The sequence below is a fragment of the Selaginella moellendorffii genome, unplaced genomic scaffold (assembly GCF_000143415.4).
Source record: "Selaginella moellendorffii unplaced genomic scaffold, v1.0 SELMOscaffold_148, whole genome shotgun sequence".
NCBI classification, from domain to species: Eukaryota; Viridiplantae; Streptophyta; class Lycopodiopsida; order Selaginellales; family Selaginellaceae; genus Selaginella; species Selaginella moellendorffii.
The window spans coordinates 165,902-190,940 of record NW_003314409.1 but is presented as its reverse complement, the minus strand read 5'-3'; the positions used below and the strand labels follow the sequence as shown (position 1 = coordinate 190,940).

Sequence of the window (25,039 nt, the reverse complement as noted above, 5' to 3'; positions counted from 1 at the left end):
ACCTTTTCTGTCTCTTCTAGATGGAGGATTTAGGGTTTTTCAGGGATGAGCATGGCTGCCACAGCGCCTTGCGCTCTGTGGTGTGATCCATTGCGGCGCTCTTCGTCGCAAGCGGCGATTTCGCGTGTCGCTAGCAGGAATCTGTTCAGCAGGTAGGAGAAATTTCGTGGATTTTCTTCTTAGAATGCGGAGTTTTGTGTTGCAGTAGCTCCAGCTTGCGATTCTATGGCCGGCTTCGCTGGAGAACCAGCTTTGTGGCTATGGATGCGTCCTTCTCTTCGAGCGAAGCGGACGCGGATGAGATTCCAGGTATTTCTCTCTCGTTTGGCTGCATTGTTGGCTTAGATGCTTAAATTCCTTGGTGATACCGTTCTATCAAAGCTCAAGGGTTTTTCTTGGATGTCTTCGTTTGTTTCTTCTTGCGTTGCCTTGGCCAAGCTCTTGTTCTCTAGATATCTTAAATACTTTCTTGGTGATACTTTGAAGATTTTTTCTTTGATGTTCTTCGTTTGTTTTTCTTGCCTGGGCTTGACAAGCTCCTCAATTGTTGCGGGATTGGATGCTTGTTTTCTCTTCTTTTTTCTCATGAGAGTAATTGGTTAACAGGGCCACCTCCTGTCTTCAACAGGATTTACGTAAGGGATCCTCACAAGCGGCTGGGTGTGAGCTACGACGCCTCCGAGATGGAGGTGGAGGAGGCCCGGAGCTTCCTGTTGAGTCAATACGGCAGACACGAGAGGAGTCGAGAAGCTATCGAGGACGCACACGATAGGATAATCTTTGAAAGCTTCCGGGTTCGCAAGCGATCCAAGATCAACCTTAAGACCAACCTGAAGAAGAAGCTGGACGAGTCTCCGCCATGGGTGCGCAAGCTCGCCAGCTTCGTGGAGACTCCAAAGTCGACCATCATCCTCCAGCGCGCAGCTTTGTACGCTGCCATAGGAGTTTGGAGTGTGATGAATGCCGCTGAGGGAGGCCCAGCTTTCCAGGTAAAGCAAAAGCTCTCTTTTCTTCTTCCTTGGCAGCACTGAAGTCTCGATGTTTACTCAGGTCTTTGTAGCGCTTGGCTGCTGTATATATTTCATCAATGACCGCGTCAAGAGCTTGTCAAGAGCATTCATTCTCGGGTAGAGACTTTTCTCCATCTTTGATTTGCTGGTTTCGATCCAACCCCGTGTTTCTTCCAGGCTTGGTTCTCTCTTCATTGGATGGACGCTCGGCTCGCTCGTTATTCCCTCCTTGTCCGTGTCGGTAAGCTTGCAGCGAGGCAGCCTCGAGCTCTTCACTGCGCTGAGCTCGTACGTTTTTTTGTGGGTGGCGTGCACATTTTTGAAGTGATCGAAGATCAAACTTTTGCGAGCTTTGGTTTCATCTGTAAGTGGTGTCTACAGCTCAACTCTCTAGATCCGTTTTTCTTGCGTCTAACTAATGCAAGGCTTGACATCTGCGAGAACTTCCTTTGCTGCTTGTAGCTCGGCGGTCTCAAGCATCGCCTCGTCATCCTCAACTTCGGCCTAGAACACAGAGAGAAAGAATCGAGAGTAAGAGGATGAACAGTAGTGAATCACTCACGATGAGGGCTTCCAGATCGGCCACAGCAGCCTCGAGCCTCTTGCGGCAATCCGGCACCATCATTCTCGATTCCACCAGCACATTCTCCTGGATCAAGCAAGGAGTTTGAGACAATGCTAGAGTTCCTGAGCTAGAACCCGAAGAGATCAAAGAAAAGACCTGCTGCTTGAGGTCGAATTGATCGGCGCCATTCTCTCGCATGGACGCCGTCTTGGCGCTCTCCCTCTCCACCTCCTTCTCGTAGGATTTGAGTTCCTTGTGGACGCGCTTGCACGTCCCCGTCTTGATCTTGAGCGTCTTGAGCCCTGGGAGTCCCGCCATAGCCGAGAGAGAGTGCGCCCAAAAACAGGGAGGAAGCGGTTTAACTTAAACAAACGGCAAAAGCATATGCAGTCAGCCATACAGAACATTCCGTCAACTGTGAGGAGTATATTCGCAACGAAGGAATTTTCAAAATAGAATATGCGGGTGTTAGGGCGATGGCTCCACACTGAGGTTTTTGATCCCGCCCGCGATGTCTCCGCCTTCGCCGCGTCGATCCGGCAGTGCGCAGCGATCGGGAGCCTGGCGCGAGCGCGGGATTGCCACTCGCGGATCCTCCACAGCCGGCACAGCGGCAACACATTCCTCGGCAATCTCCTCATCACAATGTACGCCCGTTGCGGGAGCTTGGAGGAGGCGAGGGCGGTGTTTGATGGCCTCGATTCTCCCAACACCTTCTCCTGGAATGCGATCGTGTCGGCGTACGCGCAGGAGCGGCAGCTGGATTCCGCACGGGAGCTCTTTGATCGGATGCCGGATCGCGATGCCGTTTCCTGGAATCTCATGCTCAAGGCGCATGCCCAGTCTGGGGATCTGGAAGGGGCCAAGCTCTTGTTCGATCGAATGTGGCCAAGGAACGTCATCTCCTGGACTGCGGTCGTCGCGGCCTACTCCCAGTCTGGGCACATCGCTGAGGCGGAGGCGATCTTCCAGAGAATGCCACAGCACGACACAATCGCAGGGAACGCCATGGTCACAGCATATGCCCAACACGGGCATTTGCGCGAAGCGTTTACTATATTCGACACTATGCCGCTCAAGAACGATCTCTCGTGGAATTTGATGCTCCAGGCATTTGCTGTTAACTCCAGCCCAGAGGACGCGCTACACTTCTTCGAATCCGTGCCTTGCCGGAACGTGGTGTCGTGGAACGCTTTACTCGCAGCATTTGCCCAAAGAGGGCGCTTGGCGGAGGCCAGCAGGACTTTCGAGATGATGCCGCAGCTGGAGCTCGCGTCGTGGAACACCATGATCACAGCGTTTGCAAACACCGGCTATCTCTCCAGAGGCCGAGAGCTCTTCGCGACGATGCCCGAGTTTGATATCATCTCCTGGAACACGCTCATCGCTGGCTATGCCGAGAATGCCTCGTACAAGACCGCCGTGGAGCTCTTCCGGGAGCTCAACCTCGAGGGACTCAAGCCCACCGAGAGCACTTTCGTGGGTCTACTGATAGGATGCAACCGCGGAGGCAAAGTGAAGAGAGCTCACGAGCACTTCGTGTCGATGATCACCCAGTATGGACTGCGGCCCGAGCTCGATCACTACGGCTGCATGGTGGAGGTCCTGGGCCGAGCAAAGCAGCTGGATCATGCCGAGGAGCTTCTCCACGAAATGCCATTCTTCCCAGGACCTGTTGCTTGGACGAGCTACTTGAGCTCGTGTAGAATGCACGGCGACTTCAAGCGCGCTGCGCAGGCTGCGCAGCATCTCATGGAGCTGGACCCCGAGAACAAGTCGATGTATCAGCTTCTCGCCAACATGTACACCGAGAAAGCAGCAGCGCAGCAGCAGCGGCAGCAGCAGCAGCAACAGTGTCCGATGATCGATGGAGAGGCTGACCCGGAAAGTTTTGAGCAGAAAAACTTGTTGCAAGATCACGACGAGGCTGTTGATCTCGCAGTCGAGCCTTCACGCTGGTAAGGGAAGCTTTCCATTGTCTTGCGAGAACGCTCTCGTTCTAGTTGGAGCTTGCGGCTTCTCAGCATCCGAACGGTGTTTTTGAGCCTGATCATGTCCTGCGTCCGACCAACAGCTCCATAGATGTTGGCTAAGAGCATCCGAGCGCCGTCCTCTCTCGGATCCAGCTTGAGTGCATTCTCTGCCGCTCGCTCTCCACGCTGGACGTCGCGATGAATCCCGCAGCCACCGAGAAGAGCCCCCCAGCTCGCGGCATCCGGTTCAAACGGCATAGAATCCAGAACCTCCTCGGCCTCTTCGAGCTGTCCAAACCGGCCCAGGATGTCAACCACGCAGCTGTAGTGCTCGCGGACAGGATCCACGTCGAAGTCGAAGACCATCGATCGGAAGTAGCCGAGTCCCCGAGAAAACAATCCCGCGTGGCTGCATCCGCCAAGCACGCTCGTGAAGGTGACATCGTCGGGCTGGAGTGATCCTTCGGCGTTCATGGCGTAGAAAAACTCCATGGCGTCGGAGAAGCTCTCGGCCAGAGCATAAGCCGTGAACATCGCGCTGGAGAAGACGAGCTCGGAAGACACCGGTGGCATGGCGTCGAAAGTGCTCCTCGCCCGTCGCATATACCCGTTCCTGGCATAGCCCGCGATCATGATCGTCCAGGAAACGCAGTCCCACTGTGGCATGCTGGAGAAGAGCTTTCGAGCTTCGTCGACGTGCCCGTGCTGCGCATAGCTCGCCACAGCGATGTTCCACGAGACGATATCCCTCTCGGGCATAGCGTCGAAAGTGGTTCGCAGTTCTTCGATGTAGCCGTGCTGCGAGTAGGCCGCTAGCATCGTGTTCCAAGCCAGGATGTCTTTCGCCACCATTTTGTCGAACACCGCCTCGGCCTCGTCAATCCTCCCGAGCTGCGAGTACATTCGCAGGATGGCCGTGGCGAGCACCAAGTTGTGGACTGGCATGCGGTCGAACAAGCTCCTGGCCTCCTCGAAGTGATTGCTCTGAGCGTAGGCGGCGACGAGAGACGTCCAGGCGATGGCGTCTCGCTGCGGCATCTTGTCAAACATCTGCTTTGCCCGATCCAGATCGCCGCCCTGAGCGTACGAGGAGAGAAGTGCCGTGCACGAGACTATGTTCTGGACGGGCATCTCCTCGAAGATGAGCTCGGCCTCTCGGAGCTGGCCGTTTTGCAAGAAGGCCTGGATCATCGCTGTCTGGGAGATGATGTCCTGGTCGGGCATTCGATCGAAGATGGCCTTGGCTTGCTCAAGATCCCCCGACTGGATGTGCACTGTGAGCATTGAGGTGAGCGCGACGAGATCGTGCTCGGGCATGTTGTTAAAGACCGCGCGAGCCTCTTCAAGATGCCCGTCCTGGGCATATGCAGCGAGCATGGAAGTCCACGACAAGAGGTTCCTCTCTGGGATGTTGTTGAAGATCTCGAGCGCTAAATCGACGCGAGAGCTCTCGCCATAGGCCTGGATCATCGTAGTCTCAGTGATCGCATTCCTCTCAGGCATCAAAGAGAAGAGCTTACCTGCGTCCTCCAAATGCCCGTTTCGACCAAGCGCCTGGATCATGGCTGTCCACGAGACGACGTCGTGCTGGGGCATAGAATCAAACAGGCGCTTCGCCTCATCCACGCTGCCGCCGCGAGAACTCGCCGTGATCATCGTGTTCCATGCCGTGAGATCCCTCCGGGGCATCCGCTGGAACGTCTCCCGGGCCTGATCCAAGCAGCCATTGTGAGCGTAAGCTTGGAGCAAGATGTTCCAGGAGTAGCCATTCGGCTCCTGGATAGCATCGAAAGCGTACCTGGCATCGCGCACGCCGCCGCATTTGCCATACATCTCCACACAGAGATTGGCGAGGAGCTTGTCGTGGCGGCACTCGGCGCTGGCCAAGATCCGAGCGTGGAGCCGCCGCGCCTGCTCCAAATCCCTGCACGATCGAAGAAGTGCCGAGAACTGCGAGGAGGGATCGCTCTCGCTCCTCGCATTCTCCATCAAGAGCCCTAGAACAAGCGCGGGAAACAAAAGTTAGTCGGGCAAGTTTGCGTTTCCTTTGTTAAGATCAAAGCTTTCTTCTAGACGATTGTAAGCACAATCATGAAATCGGTCTTCATGCTTGAGATGTTTAAGAAAGAGCACTCTGCATGCTTGAGATGTTTAGAAAAGAGCACTGGCACCTTTCCCACTGGTCCAGTAGGTTTTTCCTAAACACTCTGCATGCTTGAGATGTTGTTTAAGGATTATTATGCCACATTCCAAGCAAGCCATTTACTTACATTTGTTAAGTACTTTTTGATTAAATGTAAGCTTTTAAATTTAAATTTACTATGAGATCCTTTTAATATCATTTTAAATTTAGATTTTCTAGAATGTCACTTAACTCAGTAGCTTAAGAACCCTTAATCAGATATTTAATCTTAAATATTCCAAAACTTTTTAAAAGAAGTGACTAATCTGTTCTTGCAAAATAAAAATATGCAACTTTCTTTCGTCTTTATACTTCATTTTTGTTCATTATGAATTGTCTCTTAAATGGTTCCTTTTTTTCATTATGGATTGTTTCTTGAATAATTCCCTTTTGGTTGATTACAATATCTGATTTAGATATAATCTATGGAAATTTTTTATTATTAGTCAGGGCCAATAAGTGAGTTTGTTGAAAAAAAACAAATAAACAAATAAGTTTGCAGCTTTCCCCCTTTTCCGTTTTTTCTTGCAAATTCACATTTTCTTCTAGCAATATATCTTCTATTAAAGTTCTTGACATCATTAGTGTTGTGTTGGACTCACATAAATGACCTTGCTTTGATTTGCTTCTCATGTGATGGATGCTCTTTGGAACCTAACCTGACCTAGCTGTTTGTTGAGATCCAAAAGCCACTGGCTTGTTGGGGCTCTAGCCTCAACCCTCCCCTTTGCATGAAATGGTGATCCTTCTTTTCTCTGGGTGCTCTTATAAGGAGAAGGAATATTATAAGGATAAAAAAATTCCTGGGATCTAGCTATTTTGACAACAGGCAACCACTCTGTTGCACAGCTGGATGCCATGTGTTAATAACTGAAAGTGAAGAAACAATGAGAAATCAATGAAGAAAGACAAAGAAAAGTGATGGAAACCAAGACAAAGAAATGGGAAAGAATGGAGTCAAAATGTTGCCTTGAGTAGCAGCAAGGTCGTTGCCTAAGTTTGTAGAGATCCTTGGTAAAGTATGTAGATTTGTTAGCTGATCACACATTAGTACACAAGAGCAGACATGATGGTGGACATCTGTCCCAAGAGGGGAGCTTGAACTACACTGCACGGGCTCATTCTCCATCAGCTACAAGTGATATGGTTGGGCATGTGTTGGCTGCAAGTGATTCTTGTTCTCCTGCCAAAAGAAATGCCTCTACTGGACATAGTTTTGTTCTTGCGTCCTTCTCCTGCTTTGTTGAGTCACTAGAATCTGCTCCAAGAGAGGATGTAGCAGTGATAATGTTGTTGCTGTTGTCTCCAAGCTTTTCCACTAGAAAGCTTGAATGTGGCTCCTTGTCCAAAGCTCATGAGAGCCTATAGGTGAGGCTGTATTGTCATGGGAAGCCTGGGTCTCAAGTAAGAGCCTAAACTTGTTATATCCTTTGCTGGAAAAGTGTCACCATTCTTGGGCATGTGGTCTAGCATTGGAATTGAAGCTTGTGTACTCTGTTCACGACCTGTGAAGAGGTTCTTGAGAGTCTCCTGAGCTGAAGGAAGATCCCATGGCAACAGAGTCCAGTCAAAAGGAGCAAGAGTGATCATCAGGCAGAAGATGATGTCAAGTGGATTGTCAGCCTCATACTCCTCAAGGTCGAAAGGTTCTTTTGCTGCTGCTGTTGTGTCACTGGTGGAAGAAGACTCACACAAATAAGTCCCCCATGGGGACTGGTTGCTGCTGTTTGAGATCTTGCACATGTTCTCTCCTTCACCGATCATCATATATCCCACTCTCCATACTCTGTGACAATGAGCTGCTGCGTGGCATGGCCGGCCAAGGATCAGAGACTCATTAAGGGAGGGAGCTCCAAGTGCTGAATAATTGACAATGATGAGATTCTAATGAGATGCCATGTTTAGAAACATGGATATCGTAGCAAATGCAAGCTGGGTTAATAATGTGATTTGCAAACGTTTGAGCATGACTTGGGGAGATATGGTGAGATGGTGAGACTGGCTCTTTGGGCAAGCTCTAGAGAGATGATATTTGTTGACAAGCTGGTGCTACTTCGATGGCTCATTGCTGGAGAATCTCCCAAATGAGGATGGTGCCAGAGCAGAGTGATCAGCAAACAGCTGCCTCTAGACGAGCTGCTGTTGAGGAGGACACAGCTCCGAGTGGAGATGCCAATAGCATGTTGTATCAAGAGTGTTCAAGCAATATTCATCACACTAGTGTGGATGATGAGGAGGATGTCTTTGCTAGGAGTCTCAAGTCTTAGAGCTCCTCAACCAATTTGAGCTATTGCTCCTCCTGAGCTTGAGATGGAGATATTTTGGGAGCTGGGAGTTTCTTTCAGTGAGGAGCCTCTTAGAGCATTGTTGGACTGCTAGCTTGTCAAACCCTAACTAGCAGCCGAGTAGATGACTTCACCCATAGAATTAGCATTAGCGAAATTCAAGGAATACAAAATGCTTCTCCAACAAGAGCAGCAGGTGCATATGTGTCAAGGCATTTTTAAGTTGTTGCTTTTGCCCCATGCCTTGTCAATCCCTGACCAAGAGAGATACTTCAACTTTTGATATAATATTATATTTTGACTACTTTTCACAATATTTAAGTCACTCATTAAACATAAGAATTCATTTATAATAATTCATATCTTTTAAAATAAAGTAATTAATATTTAAGTAAATAAGTAAACCAAGATACTTAATATATGTTTGAATATTGGTATAATTTATCATCTTAATCCAACTATGATGTATCAGATAGAAATCAGTCTTTAAAAGTGTTTGAGTGTGATAGAAAAATTATTGATATGAGAATCTATTATTTATTTTTATTTATATATATATATATATATATATATATATATATGAAATAAATGTGTACATACTATATGTTTCTAAGATTTTCATGAGCTGTGACAAAGCATTCACTTGTATAAATGAACTATATTAACAAAAACATTGTAATAATAATTACAAGATTAATCTCAAAATACATTATATTTTATTTAAAACTCTCAAAAATATCATTAGCTTTAGATTAAATATTTGTTACAAAACACATATTTTATGAAATTGTATTTAGCTTAAATATCCTCTAGTTTAAAGGATAAGAACAAAGAAAAGTTTAGTGGCAAAGGGCTCCTGTACAAAGCCCACATTCAATCCAAGTCATGAACTTAAAATCCTCCCCATTTATTGCAAATGTTTTGATTGGTGGACGTCATACTAGCAAAGGACTGAAATCTTCAACTAACATGATTTATTCTCACCTATTAGAGGCTTTGCACTTTTCTCCTTCAAAGAACACGAATATACTACTCAAAACTTCACAAACAATATAGTGGTGCTTCTAGGAGTTTCTTGAGACATCTTGATCCAGGCTGATAGCATTTCAACTTATGTGGACTTCGACTTCCACTCCAAATGTGGAGTCCATCCTTTGCATCTGGAGCAGCAAGCATTGAGGACACAGTGCATTTAGGAACAACCCCTAGCTGACAATAGCTTGCTCCAGACATCTCAAAATTAGTACCAAAGTTTTCTATTTTAGTCAATGCCATCTTTGTTGAGTTTTGGCAAGAAGAAAGTTATCTCAATGATTTCGATAGGGTTTAGAGGAAGAAGCTCATTGCTGTAGAGGCACTAGATGGCACCAAGGAACCAGCTCAGGCCAAGGAAAAGTCATTGCCTACAAGATAACCCAATAATGTAAACAAAGGCTATCCAAACTCTGTGCTCCAAAGCCCTAAATCTTGGTAAGCTTTATACATGGATCTTGGGATATTCAAGGAATTTCCCACTCACTTTCATGCTCTAACTAGATGTGGCAAAGCTCCCAACACTAGCACTAGATCTTGATGAGGAACACTTTTGAGCTTTTTCCAAGCACTTGAATAGGCAAAATATGAATATGAACACTTCTTCCTGTCACTAGCTTTTAATTCATTGTGACCATTCTTGGCAGGCCATGAAACATAATCAATATCCAAAAGTTTGGATATAACTGACATTGTTCTAAATACTTCAGACTCTATAATGATAGTTTCATAGATATGTTTATACTCATATTGCATGATATTAGAAGACAAGATACTATTGGGGTTAGGAGCTATTAAACAAGTGTTGGCTCTAAAGTTGTAATCTCTGCTGAAAAACCAAAGCCGTATAATGGCACTATACTTATATGTGACTACAAGATTATATGTAAAGCTACCTCCTACAGAATAATAAGGGTGCTTTTGAAATGATTGAATGAGTTAGGAAATAGCAATAGTAATCTTCATTGTTTTTAATTGGGAGAATCTTTCAGCATATCGAATGCATACAAACCTCTTATGTAAAATCAAATTTTTTTCCATAAATAAAATTCTATTTTATAATTGTTGATCCACATTTATTATATATTTTTTCACTATGTAAATCCTTGGCTTTTAACAATAATGCTTTCAGGATCCCACCATATTTAGCTGTCCAAGAACTAAGAGTTTGCCTTATGCCAAATGAACAATATACATATATGTATTTTCATGTTGAGCTTGTCATGATGCCATGTCCTGGAATCTAATACTCAAAACTTTGTTTTATGCTGTGTTTGTATATTTCAGTTGTGGAGCCTTTGTAAATACTATAATAATAATAATAAAATCTCTCTATAGTGCCCAATTAAATGTATAATGATACTATGATGTTTAGGTGAACTCTCAGCTTATGAGTTATTATCACATGCCTTCTATTAACTTTGAGTTCCCACTAGCCATATAGATCTTCTTTTATACCAAAACAATAGTAGAATGTTTCTTTTGAATGAGGCAAGTATATCTATATTAAATGGCTGAAGTTAGACACTAAAAAATTCAAAAATTTACCCTCTAAGTAAAGTACATAAAAGTGTTACAATAGCTTCAAGAATTAGTTTTTTTTGTAATTCATTGAAATTAATAAGATTGAAGTATGTAATATAACCATCATCTTTTATGAGAGGCCAATAGTTATTATGCAATCATATTCCCTTTTATAAGTACCCCAAAAATATATCCCAACTTACACCCACCAAAAGTGGGGTCCACCCACCTTGCACATGTGATTTTCACCTCTTACCCTATAGTAATTTACCATATGGTAACTATAGAGCAGAACATAACTTTTGAACATATGAAGATAATGGAGCAGAACTTGATGGCCATATGGGGGCCCTAAGAATATAATCACTAATCTTTATGTTTCCATTAAGACCTATAGTGATTAGGCATGGACATACATTGCATTTATGTAGGATTTATGTTGTCACTTTGTTTATATTACTAATGTGGGACAATATGTGTAAGATTTGGCAACTAGTAACCCACCCTTAAAACTTCAACCCTCTTGGTTAACAATTCAAATTATCCCACTCATTGTCAATTTGCATCTCTCATTATATCTGTATGGTTTAGGTTTTGTTAGATGGATATAACTTGGCACAGCTCTCAATTTGAAAACACTAGGTACAGTAAGGGACACTTTCTTTGTCTTGAGAGAAAAGAGAAGGAGAAACAGATCAATTAAATCTTAAAGGAAAAAAAAAAAACGAATGGAGGCTTTCTAAGCAAAGAACTAAAATAGGAATTGAGAAAATAATTAGACTCATTCATAGATTCTATCCTTTTTTCTTATAGCATGTCAAGGTTGGAATTAGCAAACAATCAAATCACAAAGGTGAGATATGTAACTGCTAATGCCAAAGGAGAATTTTGTTGATGATATATCCCATACTCAATAGGAACCAAAGTTTCCTTTATGCCACCCATCTAGGAGGTGGGGGAGAGGCAAGTAAAGAAGAGCTTATGCAGTAAGTTGGAAATATTAAAAAAACCTTATTATGGCCCCTTCTTGCCATTGTGAGACATGTCAAGATTCATTGAGGTAAAAAATAAAAAATAAAAACTCTTGTTTTACCCTTTTTTGTGCTTGGATAAAGGGCTAGACAGGGGTAAAATCCTAAGAAACCCAAATCTATTGAACATCATGACTATTTCACCTCCACCCACCATAGCTAACACCATATCTCCACCATACCCTAGATATGTATTTTAGTGAAACTCCACTTATGACTGTAAAATGCCATGTGGTTGGTACTTCCTTGGTAATAAGTTGGGCTTAAGTGGTAGAGAAAAGGTAAGGGCTTCATTGGAGGAAGATTACACCTTTGCAGAAGGAGTCATATATATGGAACTGGTGATAAAATCTTACAGCTCACAAAATCTTACATTTTACAGCTCACAACAAATTAATTGGTATTGTAGCTTTGCTATTTCTTTAGCATTAGTTACCTGGATCAGTAACTTCTGATGCATACATGGAGCCTTTATCAAGAAAAATTGCCATTTAGCTTTATAATATGGAGAGTTGATTGAAGTGCAAAGTATGCACTTCTTGCTGTAGCCATTTATTTTTGTGGATGAAATACCCTAGATATTTGTATATACTTGGCCAAATACCATAATATATTGGTTGTTTCAAGCATATTTGTGAAGATCTTTGCTTGCCTCCAAGCTCTCATTGGATAAAAACCCATGATCTCCATGCAATTGGTTTTCCCAAATAGTACTCTTATGTAGATCAATTGCTCATTTTTTACACATTATTGAGATTCAAACATAATTAGGTTATCTTTCTTGGTTTTCTAGCTATCAAGTGCTGTCTTGCATGTAATCATTGTCTTTAATGCATCAATATAAATAGCAAACAACTTTGGGGAAAGTGGACAGCCTTGAAATTGCAATCAGAGTTAGTATAGCTCTATAATAGCTACAATGAGAGGTGTGGACACTTGGATTTCAATTATGTTGTATAAGCAAGTACTGTAAATTATCAAGAATGTGTCTATATATGCTCTTTTATGCCAATGATAAACTTTGTCTAGCAATGTAGAATACGTTGTTAAATGTAACAAGACTTGACCAAACCATAGTGTAAATAATGGGATCTCCTGTTCTATATAAAAAAAATGATAACCACACTTCATTAAAAATTGGAGTACCATCTATTGTGACTCAAGACCCTACACCACCATACTCAACTCCTATATGCAACAGTGGGGATTACAGCACCCATGAAACTCTACTCATGGATGCTCCCAAGACCAAAAGGTACACTGCTTATGATTATAGGAAAACTTACATTATTATTAGCTCCTTTAAGTGCTTATGACCTTTCTTCTTCTTTTCATTATTTTCTCTTTCTCTTCTTATTTAATTGATTCCCCCTTTTTATGAGCTTAAACACGCTTTCTCCACAGGACAAATAAAGAAGATCTTGTTGGTTTGCTTAAGCAAACCTATACAAAGAATATGCCTAGATATTCTAGGATATTTTACCATTTAATGGTTGTCATTAATTTAGATTAATGTTTTATTTATAACTTATTAAATTTTCTAGAAACTTCTCAGTATATTCTTACTTATTTTACCATTTAATGTTGATAATAAAATTAATCTAGATTTAAAAATTATAAACAATCCAATTGATCAATTGGATTATTCAATAACACTAAATAGGAATGACACTCCTATTAAGCAAAGATGTATGAAATGTGCACCAAAGCTTTAATAATTAGCATTAAATAATTACATATAATTATAGTTTTCAAATTTTATTTTAGCAGTTTAAGAAATTAGTTTTTGGTTTGCTTAAGCAAACTTGTAAGAGTATTGGGGTGATAGTAAATATACCTAGATTATGCTTGGATATTTTGGGATATTCTACGATCTAAAGAATGTTTCTTATTGAGATTAATCTAGTATTTATAATCTATAAACATGTCTAACTTTCCTAAGCACTTTTTAGTATATTTTAGTTTATTCTACCATCTAATGGTTTATATATAATAATATTAATCTTGTGTTTATAATTTCTGAATATGTTTATAATTATAACATTTTAATTGATTAATTAGATTAATTCTATTAAGAAAACCAATGCAACACACAGAAAATTATTTTAAATAGGTATGGAATAAAATTATTAGATACTACAATATAGCCATCATCTTATATCGAGAGTCCAACTTTTATTATGCAATCAGGTTGGTTTTTACAACCTTCATACTTTGCAACAGTATCCCAAAAAACATAATGACCAATCTTTACATTTCCATCAAGGCCTATAGTGAGTGGGCATGGAGGTTGTATATACACACCAAGAACAAGTCCCACACCTTTCTGAGTTGAGAATTTCTCTTTTCTTTCATTTAGTCATATAGAACAAAGTTGCAATCATAGCTTGATAACGTCCATTCTTTGATTGTAACACATATGGTTCATCAAGATAAAGCCACTGATGACACTTGTCTCAAAAGGCAAACAATCTTCTAAGCTTGAAATACCAATCATGGATTAAAAAGACACTTTCTATATACATTATGAGATTATGACTGTGAAGGGGAACTGAAACATTCCAATGTTTGATATAACATTGTAACATTTCTTACCATGAGACATAATCAATTCCAAAGAGTTTGAAATTACTAACATTGTTCCATAACTATTAGCCCCGGACACCACAATGATGGTTTTGAAAATCTGTTTCTACTTATATTGCATGAATTTAGATGATAAAGCAATAGATTGGTCTTGAGTCAGCTAGGTAGCATTAATGCTATAGGGTTTAAGGGGAACCAAAGCACTACCTGAAGAGTAAAATGAGAGCTTTTTAAGGGAATTGATGAGATAGGATATCCCACTAGTGATCTTCTTTATTTCTAACAGGGAGAATCGACTTAAATGCCGAGCATCTTGCTAGAAGCATGTAAGAACAATCCTGTAAGCATAATGATAGATGGTATAAATTTCTTCACTATTTTAACTTTGGAGCTTTTTCAAATGCTTACATGGTGGCAATCTCTCCCATGTTAATAATTTTTGGAACAGACTTCCACGTGGTTCTCTGCAACACCTAGAAACCAGCTTTTAAGTCTTGGACATTGATATTGATTTTTACGTGGTTTTTATGGGGTTGGCAGAAACCAGCTTAAATCTTGAATGCACTTCCTAATTTCTCAATAAAGATATCTATAAAATGGGACAGATCCAACCAGGCTAGTATTGTTCGGAGTAAGGGAATTTCGCAACCTCAATCTCACACTCAAGATCACATGGAAAATGCTCAATCTCACCAAAATTGCTCATGGAAAACTTCCAAGTGTAACCGTGAATATGCCCAGCTGACATCGCTCATTTTCCCATACATCTCCGGCAAGGAGCTTCGGCGCTGGAGATCCGCGCGCGGGGCCCCCGAAGCGCCGAGAATTGGATCCATCAAGAGCCCTAGAAATATTTCCCCCCCTATAAGCGGGCTTTAAGGCCGGTTAAACTGGGGTAAAGGCAACTGCCGTTATGTCCATGAGCTCGGAGCCCTAATCGCTGGCTATGGCGACCACGTCTCTTCACCTTCTCAATGCGATCGCTTAGCAATCGCGGTAAGCCTATTTTCTCGATCTATGGCAATGCGGCCCCCTTGCGATCACGTTGTCTCGCACGCATTTCACGACGAGCTAGAAAATATTTCTTTAGTTTACAGGCGATTCCAGCTGGAAGCCATTCGATCATTTGTTTAGCTTCGCAAGTCTTAGTTTGGCTGTGATGGCAGAGAAAGGAAATCGGCTACGCGCGGAGAATGGCCCAAGCACAAGCTTATGCCGGATGGGTCTACCATGTTGGAATCAATTCCAAGGACCTCCAGTACTGTCACGCTCGATACCTGGTGATCAAAGGGAGATGCGTGGATATGTATAAGCGAGATCCACAGGAAGAGCCCGGCCTGGTAAATTTTTTTAGTCTCCTGCCATTACCATGAATGAAGCTCACAATTTTTTTCTCGATCGATGCAGCAACCGATGAAGAAGGGGATTGTTAGACACAACTTGATGGTCGCGGAGATTGGCCGCCAGATCGTCTACGGCAGGGTGCGTGTTACAGGAAAAGAAGTAGCTAGCTCCATTTCAGAAACTTCACAGTGATCGTGTTCGTCAGGTACTTTATGGAATGAAGATCCACAGTAAACGAGATCACAGCAAGCATGTACAGGTACTGTAGTGGTTTTCTCAGGCCAGTGGTGGTAGTGATCGAGAATGTGTGCGCAGTTTGCGTGCTCCAGTGCCGAAGAGATAGAGAAATGGATGTCCGCGTTTCGCCATGCGAAAGACGAGGTGACTTCCTTGACTTTAGTTGTAACTCGGCTGATCTTTTCTCCTTTCTAGGCCGAACTTGAAGCTAGAAAAACATCAGCCCGCGCTCCCTCGCTCACTGAGGAGGAGTAAGTGCCAGTTTTTCCAGCCGCCGTGTGTCTGATCTGGAGCATTGGCAGGAGTAAACAGACTTTGCCTCGGATGCGATCAAAGTCGCGGTTGAGCAGACTTATTACCATTGGAAAAGGTAACGAAACTTACACAGATCTGAGGGAGATAGATGCAGTTGACGGAAGGTTCCAGGGCCTGAAATGCTCATGAGGGCACGAACATCGATGATTCAGGAAGCTGACACTGACGATTATTTCAACAAGCGTGACGGTGATGCCGTTGAACAAGCAGACTGGAGGTGCTTCCAAACTCAAAATGGTCTGTCAAAACTTTCCGTTTTTGACGAGCGAGTGTTAGCTACTGTAATTACAGGCTTGCGCATGTTTGAGGACGTGGCTGCTCTTCAAGTGTGTTTTCTTTGCTAAGATCAGAGCTTTCCTTCAGCTCATGTTAGATGCTTGCTTACAGGCTGATAGAGGCACGATCATGAAATCCGTCGGCGTGGTTGATGCGTCGCCGGATGCAGTTTTTGAGATTGTAATGAGCCTAGACAAGTCGCAAAGACATCAGTACTTCCGATCGAACTCTGCCTCTCGTTTCGTAGCTTGTTTGACAAGAGCCAGTGTTTTTGGTTTCGTAATCCAGGTGGGATGTTCTAACCGGAGACTTGGAGCTTGTTGAGCACATCGACGGGCATGCGGACATAGTCTACGGGACTTTCGATCCAAAATATTTCGAGAAGTAAGTAGTCCTGCTACTTCTCTAGTTACAATTCAAATGGAGTTCTTGCAGTTGGAGCTGGTATAGAAAATACAAAAGACGGGACTTTCTGATTTCGCGTTATTGGCGCCGTGATCAAGATGGCTCTTATTGTAAGTTCATTTCTACGGACATAACCCGAAGTTTATGCAAAGGTTGGCTGCAGCTATCACGCAAATTAGCACTCTTCACAGAAATCGACCGAAAAGACCTGGATTACGTCGTGTTGTTTTAAACTGTAAGTGTCGTATTTGCTGCTTTGTCAAAGTGTTTAACGTCCGGTCTCATGCAGCTGGTATTTGGGAGATAAACCCGTTGCCGACAAGGTCAGGAACCACGGGTTCTCGATCTTTAGTAACACAGGTTATGGAGATTGAATCCACAGGATGGGGGAGGTGGAGGAAAAGCTGGGGCAAATGGAAAAAGAGTGATTACTCCTCTTTTCGGAAAACCGTGCCGTATATATTGCTTTGTCGCACAGCAGGTTCTTTTTGGTAATGCTTGTACTCATTTGTTGATCGTTTTGCTCTACAGGCTTGAGAGAGTTTTTCAAGGCTGAAGCGGAGCTGAGCTTGTTAGAAGATCGAATTTCTGTTTTGAATGTTCCAAAGGAAGCGGCCAAGCCTTTAGAAACTGCTGCAGACACGGAAGTTACCGAAGATTTCATTGATGCGATTGTTTCCGAGGATCCAGATGCCGGTGATGACACCGAAGGGCTGATTAGCAATATCCCGTTTCAGGTATGGCATCTTTCTTTTACGTAGACCACGTTTTCACAACTATGTTTTGCAGAGAGGGAGCCATAGACTTAGCAGAGCCCCATGGAGCGCAATGCTGGCACTTGCTGCAGGTAAAACATCTTTAGAGTCTTAAAAATTTAGCACGGTTTTCTTTTAACTCTCCAGCGCAACTGGAAAATCCACTACTAGCCGACGAGCCACGAATCAACCTGGATGTAAACGCATTCAAAGGCTCACTAGAACCTGCGTCTCCGTCCAAGGATTGTAACTGTTGGGAGGACCCCGGTGGAAAAGGTTTTATGGTCCGGGGTAGAACATATACGAGAGATAATCTGAAGGTACCATTCTTTCTCAACACTGTGACAATGTTCTTAGCCTTTCCTTGTCAGATTCCTGGGGGAGAGCCAGTCTTGAAGCTTCTAGCCGTCGACTGGTACAAATCCGCTCACAGAATTGACTTGGTTGCGAGGCATCCACAAAGTATCGTCCGGACAGAAGCAGGCAAAAAACTTCCATTTGTTTTGATCGTCAACCTGCAGGTAAGTTTTGCGAAAATCTGCTTCAATGATCTTGCTTTTTCTACCGAAGGTACCCGCGAAGCCAAACTACAGCTTGGTCTTTTACTACGCAGCAGATCGCTCGCTTAGGCCAAGCTCACTGCTTGAGAAGTTTGCGAATGGGGATGACTCGTTTAGAAACTCGCGGTTCAAGCTCATTCCAAGCATCGTGGAGGTGAGGCTAAGTTTTATATGCTATGAATTTGTTTGTAGTCTAGGATTTACTCGCATTGTTTCGTTTGGATTCTCGCAGGGATATTGGGTCGTAAGACGAGCTGTTGGCACCAAGGCGTGCCTTTTAGGAAGAGCAGTAACTTGCCATTACTATAGGAAGGACAATTACTTGGAGGTTCGTTTGCAAGCTCGAGCATTTCTTTTCGATCTAAACAACGTTTCTTCTTTCAGGTTGATGTGGATATAGGATCCTCTTCCGTGGCACGAGGAGTTATCGGGCTAGTGCTGGGATATGTCACCAAAATAGTTGTCGATCTTGCGATTGTTGTTGAGGTACCAAAGCTATCAAAGTTTCTTCAAAGTTTTGGAGATTACTTTATCTTGATTTCTTCCAGGCCAAAGACGACGACGAGCTGCCAGAATACATACTGGGCACAACTCGAGTAAATAGAATCAGCCCAGAATCTGCCGTGCCTTTTCAACTCGGTTGATTTTCTTTTTTACCTTTCCATCTTACCTTTTCATTCTTTGTAAGTATCAGACATAGCATGCACAATGGGAGACACAAAATTAATGTGAGGAACTTTGCATGGTTGCTTTGTATATATAAGTGTCTTGTTGGTTTAGGTCCTTCATCAACCAATAACCATGGTGTGGTTGGCCTTTCTGGTGTTTGTATTGACCGCTAGCGTGGCTGGCGGTCAACAATCACCACTTCCTCCCAGAAGTCCGCCACCACCTCCGCCACCGCATCCGCCTCCGCCAACTCCACCCCCGCCATCACCGCCACCTCCTACTCCGACCCCGCCATCACCCCCACCTCCAACTCCACCCCCGCCAACTCCGGCCCCGCCATCACCCCCACCTCCAACTCCACCCCCGCCAACTCCGCCCCCGCCAACTCCGCCCCCGCCATCGCCGCCACCTCCACCTCCGTGTCCACCACCTCCAACTCCGCCACCGCCGCCACCGCCTCCGTGTCCGCCACCTCCTACTCGAACTCCGCCTCCGCCGCCACCTCCGCCGCCTCCGCCACCACCTCCGTGTCCACCTCCAACTCCGCCACCGCCGCCACCGCCGCCACCGCCACCACCTCCGTGTCCAACTCCGCCGCCGCCGCCACCGCCGCCACCGCCACCACCCCCTCCGTGTCCGCCACCTCCACCTCCACCTCCGTGTCCAACGCCACCACCCAGAACTCGGCCACCTTCCAAGACACCACCTCCACCTCCGTGTCCGCCACCCAATACTCCGCCACCACGACCACCGTGCCCGCCGCCATCGCCCCCACGTCACACTTGCCCATCTCCTCCATCCTGTCCCTCCCATCGCCAAACACCACCACCGCCATCCCACTGCTCTCCCTGCTGTGGGAAAGCCCATCATCCAAAACTTCCCTTGACACAAATCTTCACAGTGATGAACCATTTGCAGCGCTTGTACGTGACTGCCGCTTCCAAGAAGAGCGCAAACTTCTCCGGCGAGGAGGCTTTAACAATGGATATCATCTCCGAGTTTGGCATCCAGTCCGCGTTGCAAACAAGGTTTGATCGTCGGAGATCACACTAGCTTTGATCGAGCAAACTCTTCTCTCTTTCGCTTGGCAGGATGATCCAGAAACACCTGGGAGATGGCGTCGAGGCCCCGGAGATTGCGTCGACCAAGCTGGCTTTCCAAAGGATCGTGCATGCAGCATTCGGTGAGGTGCTGAGCCCGGCCTTTGATCCTTTCTCCACACCTCTGAGCGCTCTCGTCGCGAGCTCCACTGTTCTACCGCTGGCCACATCGCTCTCAGTCGGGATCCTGCCGGAGCTCCACTCCAAATCCTCCAAAGCGGTAAGTTGGACTGGATCGATCTTTGTTACCAGTGTGACTTGGTTTCGGTTTTGCTGCTCCAGCTCGTCGCCGGCGTCGTGGGAGCGCTAGCAGGCCAGGATGCTGCAGTGCGAGCACTGCTTTACAGGCACCGGAAGGAGATCGTCGCTCCATACGAACACTCGGTGGCTCACTTCCACGGCAAAGTCCTCGGCTTGACGACATCGCTTGAGTTGCTCAGCGGAGCTCATCCCGCAAAGTACCAGTCGAGCCTCTTCTCTCTCCCGGTGGATGATAGTGGAGTTTCTCCAGCTCTATCTCAAGAACAGGCGAGGCTAGTCTTGCAGAGGCTGGGATTCCTGCAATGATACGAAGTCAGCGCAGCATAAAACGATGGAGGTTCTATTACAAACCTTCGAATGTACTCTTGCTATAAATTCCTTTTGTTGAATTCTAGAAGTTCTTTGCTGAGGTCTGTCGATGATGATCAATCATGGCTGGATGATGGATGATCGAGAGCTGTTAAGTCAATAGCACGCTGTTTTGTCAAAGATGTTCACCTAGGAAAAAAATACAACTGGAAAGCATTAGTTTCTTTCAAGACGTTTCCAAAAACTTTGGTCTGGATTCTGAAGTAAAAAAGAGGTTGCACAGAACGTGTTTATCGACAAGAACATGGATCAACGGACCTCTAGCAAGAACCAAGCGTGAGAATTATTGATTCTGCTAGCATCCGGAGGATTATTTCCTAGCCAGCTCCATTCAATGTTCCGTGCCAAACAGCGTCTTCAAGAGAGGATCCGGGCCTGGAAAAGAAAATAAAAAAGTCAAAAGCTCAATACTTAGTTCCAAGCTGAGATACTCACCCCATGGAAAATCCTTGTGGCGAACGTTCATGTATGGATACTCCTGCGAGGGATAGCAAGAAAAGAAAATCATAAAAGGAGAGAAAAGAAGGGGAAAGAAAAGAAGAAAAACTCTTAGAACGTACTTTTCTGGGCTCATGAACTTCCGGATGGTTGTAGACATAGAACCCATCACAAAGGCACACGATGATCATCCCGAGAGTTATCTTCTTCCATTTGCTGATCTCATCTAGGAAATGGAAATCCAGCGCTTGAGAGTGGGAAAAAGACCAAAAAGATAGAAGATACTTACGGAGGTCATGCTCCACCTCTTCCTGGCTCTTCAGCGCGAAGCGATTGTAGCTGTTCGTCGGGAGTTCCACGGCATTGTACTTGACAGAGCGCCGGGGCACTGAATTGAAAGGCGATTTGCGAAGAAGAGCCTGCCGCAGCGCCATCGCCATCGCTCCTACCTCTTAGGGCAACACAAACCAACCGATCGCGGGCTCAAATCTCATCCACGACAAAGAAATCAATCGCAAGCTCGAATTTCGTCCATAGCTCTTCCTTTACTATTCTTTGGCTAAGGCCTTAGCGAGGCTACCATGGATTTGGCTGCTTGGATCGAGGAGTTATTCACGCTTGGAATGATCTCCACTGGCGAGAGAAGCTTCACGAATGTTTTTAATTCCGTGAAGCTGCTGTGCTCGCTGTAAGGGACCTCGTACCTAGCAAAGATCAAAGAGAGAGCGATCAAAGAAATGCTCGCGATCCTTGACAACTTAAGAGATCACACTACCTGATTATAGTTCCCTGCTGCCATCTCTTGCCATTCCCAGTTCCTCTTTTCCCTTTGGAAAAGCTCCACCCTGTCGGTGAGAAGCTGACGATGGTGGTGTATTTTCCCTGTTCACAAAAACGCGAAGGGATGACTTAAGGTTGGAGCGGCTGGAGCTTACGTGGTAATGCCGGGAGATGGATGCCATCCGTTTGAAGCTCGCAATGCTCCAGAGCGGGACGACGTGAATGCTGCTCTCGCACTCGCTTGTGGTTATCCAGTCCATGTCCTCGTCGCTGAGATCCAGGCAGCCGAGCATTCTGCGCTTGACAGCTCCGACGTATATTTTCTTCCGAAGAACTCTAGCGACTTCCAAGAACAGTCTCTCTTTTCCTGGTAGCTTGAAGGTCAGTCTCTAAAAATTGTGCAAAAAAAAGAGAAACTTACCCAGACTGTAAGTTCCGATTAGAAACAAAGTACTCGGGTTGAACGATTCGGCTTGAATGGCATCAATAACGAACTGAATGACGGTTTCTTGCTTTGGAAAGTCGTACTACATGCAACACGTATGAGCCGTGGAACTTAAAACTCCTTCGAATACCTGAGGATCGCAGTACGTTGTATCCAAAACCAATGCAGACAATCTACATGGTAAGATATCCATGATTCTTGCCATGTCATCGCAAAACCGAAAGTCTCCCGTGTGCAAGACAAACTGCATCAAACAATGTCAAGTTCTCATTGAAACTTTTCGCGAAAACTAGCTGCCACACCTTACCATCGTGTGTTTCGAAAAGGATCATGGCCGCACCTGGACAGTGGTTTGCATCCAAGAGTGTCACCCATACTCCGTCGATCTTTGTTCTTTCGTTTAAGTTTAAAGGATGTAAGCGATCCCACGTAATTCCTATTCGCAAGTTCACAAGGCGCGCAGTTATCATGGAGCAGTAGATTTTTCCGAACCGAAAGCTTTTAGTAAGCCCTTGATAGTCTGAAACAAAACAGCCAAGCAAGATAAGTCGAGTAACAGAATGAGTACTTACGATCGCTGTGAAAATGAGTGAGAAACCAATGGGAACATTCGGTAGTCGTGTGCTTGAACGCATCCTGCAAACTCAGTCGTGAGATAACAATAGAAAACAGATCAGACGGACCACTCTGAACGTTGTGCCTGGAATTTTCATCCACTGCCGTGCTTCGGCAGCTTTGAATAAATTGGAAGGTTTCTTCCGAGTTTTACTGAGTGACGCATCACCGTTTCTCTTTCTTCCAGAAGCGGGTTTTGTGCCTCCTGTTCCTCCAGTAGCTCCGAAAAAATCTGTGATATACTTTTTGCCCGACTGCGGCAGCAGAGCTTCGTCTTCTTCGTTATCGTTTTTTTTGTGCGTGTCATTCTCCGGAACTGGAACTTCAGTGGAGAAAGGTGTTTTCATCTCCCTTAAAGCGGAAACAATCTTCTTCCGTGGTCCAAAAGCATCGATTCCCAAGCTACGGAGATCCTGAGAATGCAGCCAATTCAGTGACGTAACAGAATCTAGAAAACTCGTCTTACTTCCTCTGTAAGCCAATGCAAGGTGTCCCAGTCGATCTCTTCCTTGATAAACAACGATACGTATTTGGACAAGTTAAGCTTCTCCAGAAACCTGACCACCGGAGCAACATCAACTGGCAAATTCTGGTAGCACGAAAAAATAGAAGTTAGAAACGAAAGACAAATTCATCTCTGTACCTGATCTTCTTCCACTGCAGATGGCACATCGTTCTGGCAATGCTGAGAACAAAAAGTGACAAACGTGTTTGAGGAATACAAGAAAAGAAAGGAAAGACGAAACCTACTTGTGATTTTTGTTCCAAACACTCCACCGCAGATGGCACATCGTTCTGGCAATGCTGAGAACAAAAAAATCACAAACATGATTGAGGAATACAAGACAAAAAAGGAAAGACATTGAGAGAGACTTACTTGTGATTTCTGATCCAAACACAAATTAGAATGGTTTTCGCGTTGCTGGATCGACATGCTAGTGATCTCGGAACTGCAAATCGGACAAAAGACGGCCGCATTTAGACCATTCTCATGGATTTTCCCCGAATTGCTGATGTTTTGGAGCACCGACGAGGCCGCTTGTAGCGGCGAATTCACCTGAGTCATCATCAAGCTCACCATGTCGTCATCATCCCAATCGTCTGTCCCGGCAGCATCATCAGAGAGGCCCAGTGGAGCATCCATCCGGATTCTAGTCGCGACTCGCGAGCCCTAGCTTACTCGTGCCGCCCTAGACGCTCTCCAAAACACCCTAGCTAGTAATTTCCCGCCCAAGTTTCAAATGCCATGTTTTAAGTAAGTTCTATTGTATTTGAAGAACATTCTTTTGTGATCGAAGAAAAGCGTTCCCTGCCATGAAAACACAAGAATCGATACAAACTAAATGAAACAATCGAATCTTACGTGTGTGGTGGACGAGTCGAGCGTACAAGGCCGTCTAGATCCTCTTTGCGACAGCTCCTTTCCTAGATTTAATGGAAGGTCAATACCAATGTCGCTAAGAACACGGAAGAAACGTACCAAGAGCACGAGTTACAGTTGGTATGCACTGTTCTCAGTGGTTTTCACAGCAATCTAAGATATTGGATTGCAAATCTACTGTTCCCAAAAAAAAAAAAAATCCGTGCGTCCTGCAAGACGAAAAAGAAAACGATAGCAGCAGGTAAAAACGGATTAAACAGACCTGGTCACGGATTTCTTCGGATTTCCTGATAGAAAAATAGGAAAGCCTGTGTACCATTCGCTCCTGTATCATGTTTATGTTATCTTCTAGATCCTGGTAATGCGGCCACTCACTAAAGTCCTGCCATACAATTCTTCTCTACTGTGAGCCAAAGGAAAGTTTCCTACCTCGATGATTGGACACGAGATTCTTGACCGAGGAGAACCGCAAACTGGAGAAGAACACGTTTGGCACAATGGGCGAGAGAGAAGCTATTGACAATTATGTTTACCTTTGGTTCTTTTTTCCAAGCACGCTTTGAAATGGTGATCCCAAAAGTACAAAGCGGAGATAAGGGATAGACCGCCGCCACAATGGACCATTTCTCACAGACTTTTCTTCAGAAGTCCCCGTGACGCGATTCCGAGTCCTATCGTATTGAAGCTCGGTACCTATGTAGAGCATCCATCCGATTCGCTAGACACGACTCAAAATCAAGCTCGCAAAACCTAGAAACTCGACAAAACCGCTCGATCGATCGAGAATCGCTACCACTTTAGGGCCGAGAAATGCCATAGAACCCTAGCTTGTCTTTCCCGCCCAAAATTCAAATATCTACATTTACGTATGGGGTAAAAGTAAAGAAAAGTATACGTGTTC

General features: G+C 44.7%; 7 protein-coding genes across 9 annotated transcripts; 4 read left to right on the top strand and 3 right to left on the bottom strand.

The window, feature by feature from the left end:
• The first annotated feature begins 45 nt into the window (after positions 1-45).
• Positions 46-1,359, top strand: LOC9652431 (protein CHAPERONE-LIKE PROTEIN OF POR1, chloroplastic). 2 transcript variants are annotated; one of them, XM_024666760.1, is made up of 5 exons: positions 46-152; positions 209-309; positions 607-989; positions 1,051-1,127; positions 1,188-1,359. In XM_024666760.1, the coding sequence occupies exons 1-5, from the start codon at positions 46-48 to the stop codon at positions 1,336-1,338; spliced, it is 819 nt and encodes a 272-aa protein (XP_024522528.1). In that variant the 3' UTR covers positions 1,339-1,359. The 2 variants fall into 2 exon arrangements, with proteins under 2 accessions (XP_024522528.1, XP_002993107.2); XM_002993061.2 differs by having other exon boundaries at positions 206-309.
• On the bottom strand, positions 1,341-1,923 carry LOC9652450 (tubulin-folding cofactor A). The gene is made up of 3 exons (XM_002993040.2): positions 1,732-1,923; positions 1,573-1,659; positions 1,341-1,514 (listed from the first exon to the last, which is right to left on the bottom strand). Exons 1-3 carry the CDS (start codon positions 1,891-1,893, stop codon positions 1,422-1,424), a joined length of 342 nt encoding a protein of 113 aa, XP_002993086.2. The 5' UTR covers positions 1,894-1,923; the 3' UTR covers positions 1,341-1,421.
• A 111-nt stretch (positions 1,924-2,034) lies between these two features.
• On the top strand, positions 2,035-3,455 carry LOC112343397 (pentatricopeptide repeat-containing protein At4g02750-like). Its single transcript, XM_024666776.1, has 2 exons — positions 2,035-3,350; positions 3,395-3,455. The coding sequence occupies exons 1-2, from the start codon at positions 2,035-2,037 to the stop codon at positions 3,453-3,455; spliced, it is 1,377 nt and encodes a 458-aa protein (XP_024522544.1).
• Positions 2,795-6,852, bottom strand: LOC112343396 (pentatricopeptide repeat-containing protein At4g02750-like). Its single transcript, XM_024666775.1, has 3 exons — positions 6,785-6,852; positions 5,347-5,545; positions 2,795-5,258 (listed from the first exon to the last, which is right to left on the bottom strand). Exons 1-3 carry the CDS (start codon positions 6,850-6,852, stop codon positions 3,492-3,494), a joined length of 2,034 nt encoding a protein of 677 aa, XP_024522543.1. The 3' UTR covers positions 2,795-3,491.
• Positions 6,853-15,364: 8,512 nt separating this feature from the next.
• On the top strand, positions 15,365-18,812 carry LOC9652449 (protein ENHANCED DISEASE RESISTANCE 2). The gene is made up of 21 exons (XM_024666790.1): positions 15,365-15,528; positions 15,596-15,670; positions 15,738-15,791; positions 15,848-15,913; positions 15,965-16,020; positions 16,072-16,139; positions 16,196-16,321; positions 16,376-16,410; positions 16,472-16,572; positions 16,649-16,744; positions 16,796-16,875; positions 16,929-17,000; positions 17,055-17,246; positions 17,297-17,502; positions 17,555-17,612; positions 17,668-17,840; positions 17,892-18,041; positions 18,091-18,234; positions 18,313-18,408; positions 18,465-18,566; positions 18,629-18,812. Exons 1-21 carry the CDS (start codon positions 15,382-15,384, stop codon positions 18,722-18,724), a joined length of 2,193 nt encoding a protein of 730 aa, XP_024522558.1. The 5' UTR covers positions 15,365-15,381; the 3' UTR covers positions 18,725-18,812.
• A 69-nt stretch (positions 18,813-18,881) lies between these two features.
• Positions 18,882-20,804, top strand: LOC9652430 (ESX-1 secretion-associated protein EspK). Its single transcript, XM_024666774.1, has 4 exons — positions 18,882-19,123; positions 19,430-19,777; positions 19,841-20,069; positions 20,132-20,804. Exons 1-4 carry the CDS (start codon positions 18,882-18,884, stop codon positions 20,414-20,416), a joined length of 1,104 nt encoding a protein of 367 aa, XP_024522542.1. The 3' UTR covers positions 20,417-20,804.
• On the bottom strand, positions 20,654-24,920 carry LOC9652448 (DNA cross-link repair protein SNM1). 2 transcript variants are annotated; one of them, XM_024666783.1, is made up of 19 exons: positions 24,672-24,920; positions 24,401-24,611; positions 24,238-24,347; positions 24,121-24,182; positions 23,635-24,066; positions 23,508-23,561; positions 23,401-23,442; positions 23,224-23,346; positions 22,826-23,170; positions 22,715-22,778; positions 22,445-22,662; positions 22,273-22,386; positions 22,119-22,224; positions 21,853-22,064; positions 21,693-21,799; positions 21,207-21,621; positions 21,040-21,143; positions 20,915-20,957; positions 20,654-20,854 (listed from the first exon to the last, which is right to left on the bottom strand). In XM_024666783.1, exons 5-16 carry the CDS (start codon positions 23,899-23,901, stop codon positions 21,477-21,479), a joined length of 1,797 nt encoding a protein of 598 aa, XP_024522551.1. In that variant the 5' UTR covers positions 23,902-24,066; positions 24,121-24,182; positions 24,238-24,347; positions 24,401-24,611; positions 24,672-24,920; the 3' UTR covers positions 20,654-20,854; positions 20,915-20,957; positions 21,040-21,143; positions 21,207-21,476. The 2 variants fall into 2 exon arrangements, with proteins under 2 accessions (XP_024522551.1, XP_024522550.1); XM_024666782.1 differs by having other exon boundaries at positions 24,238-24,611.
• Positions 24,921-25,039: the final 119 nt, after the last annotated feature.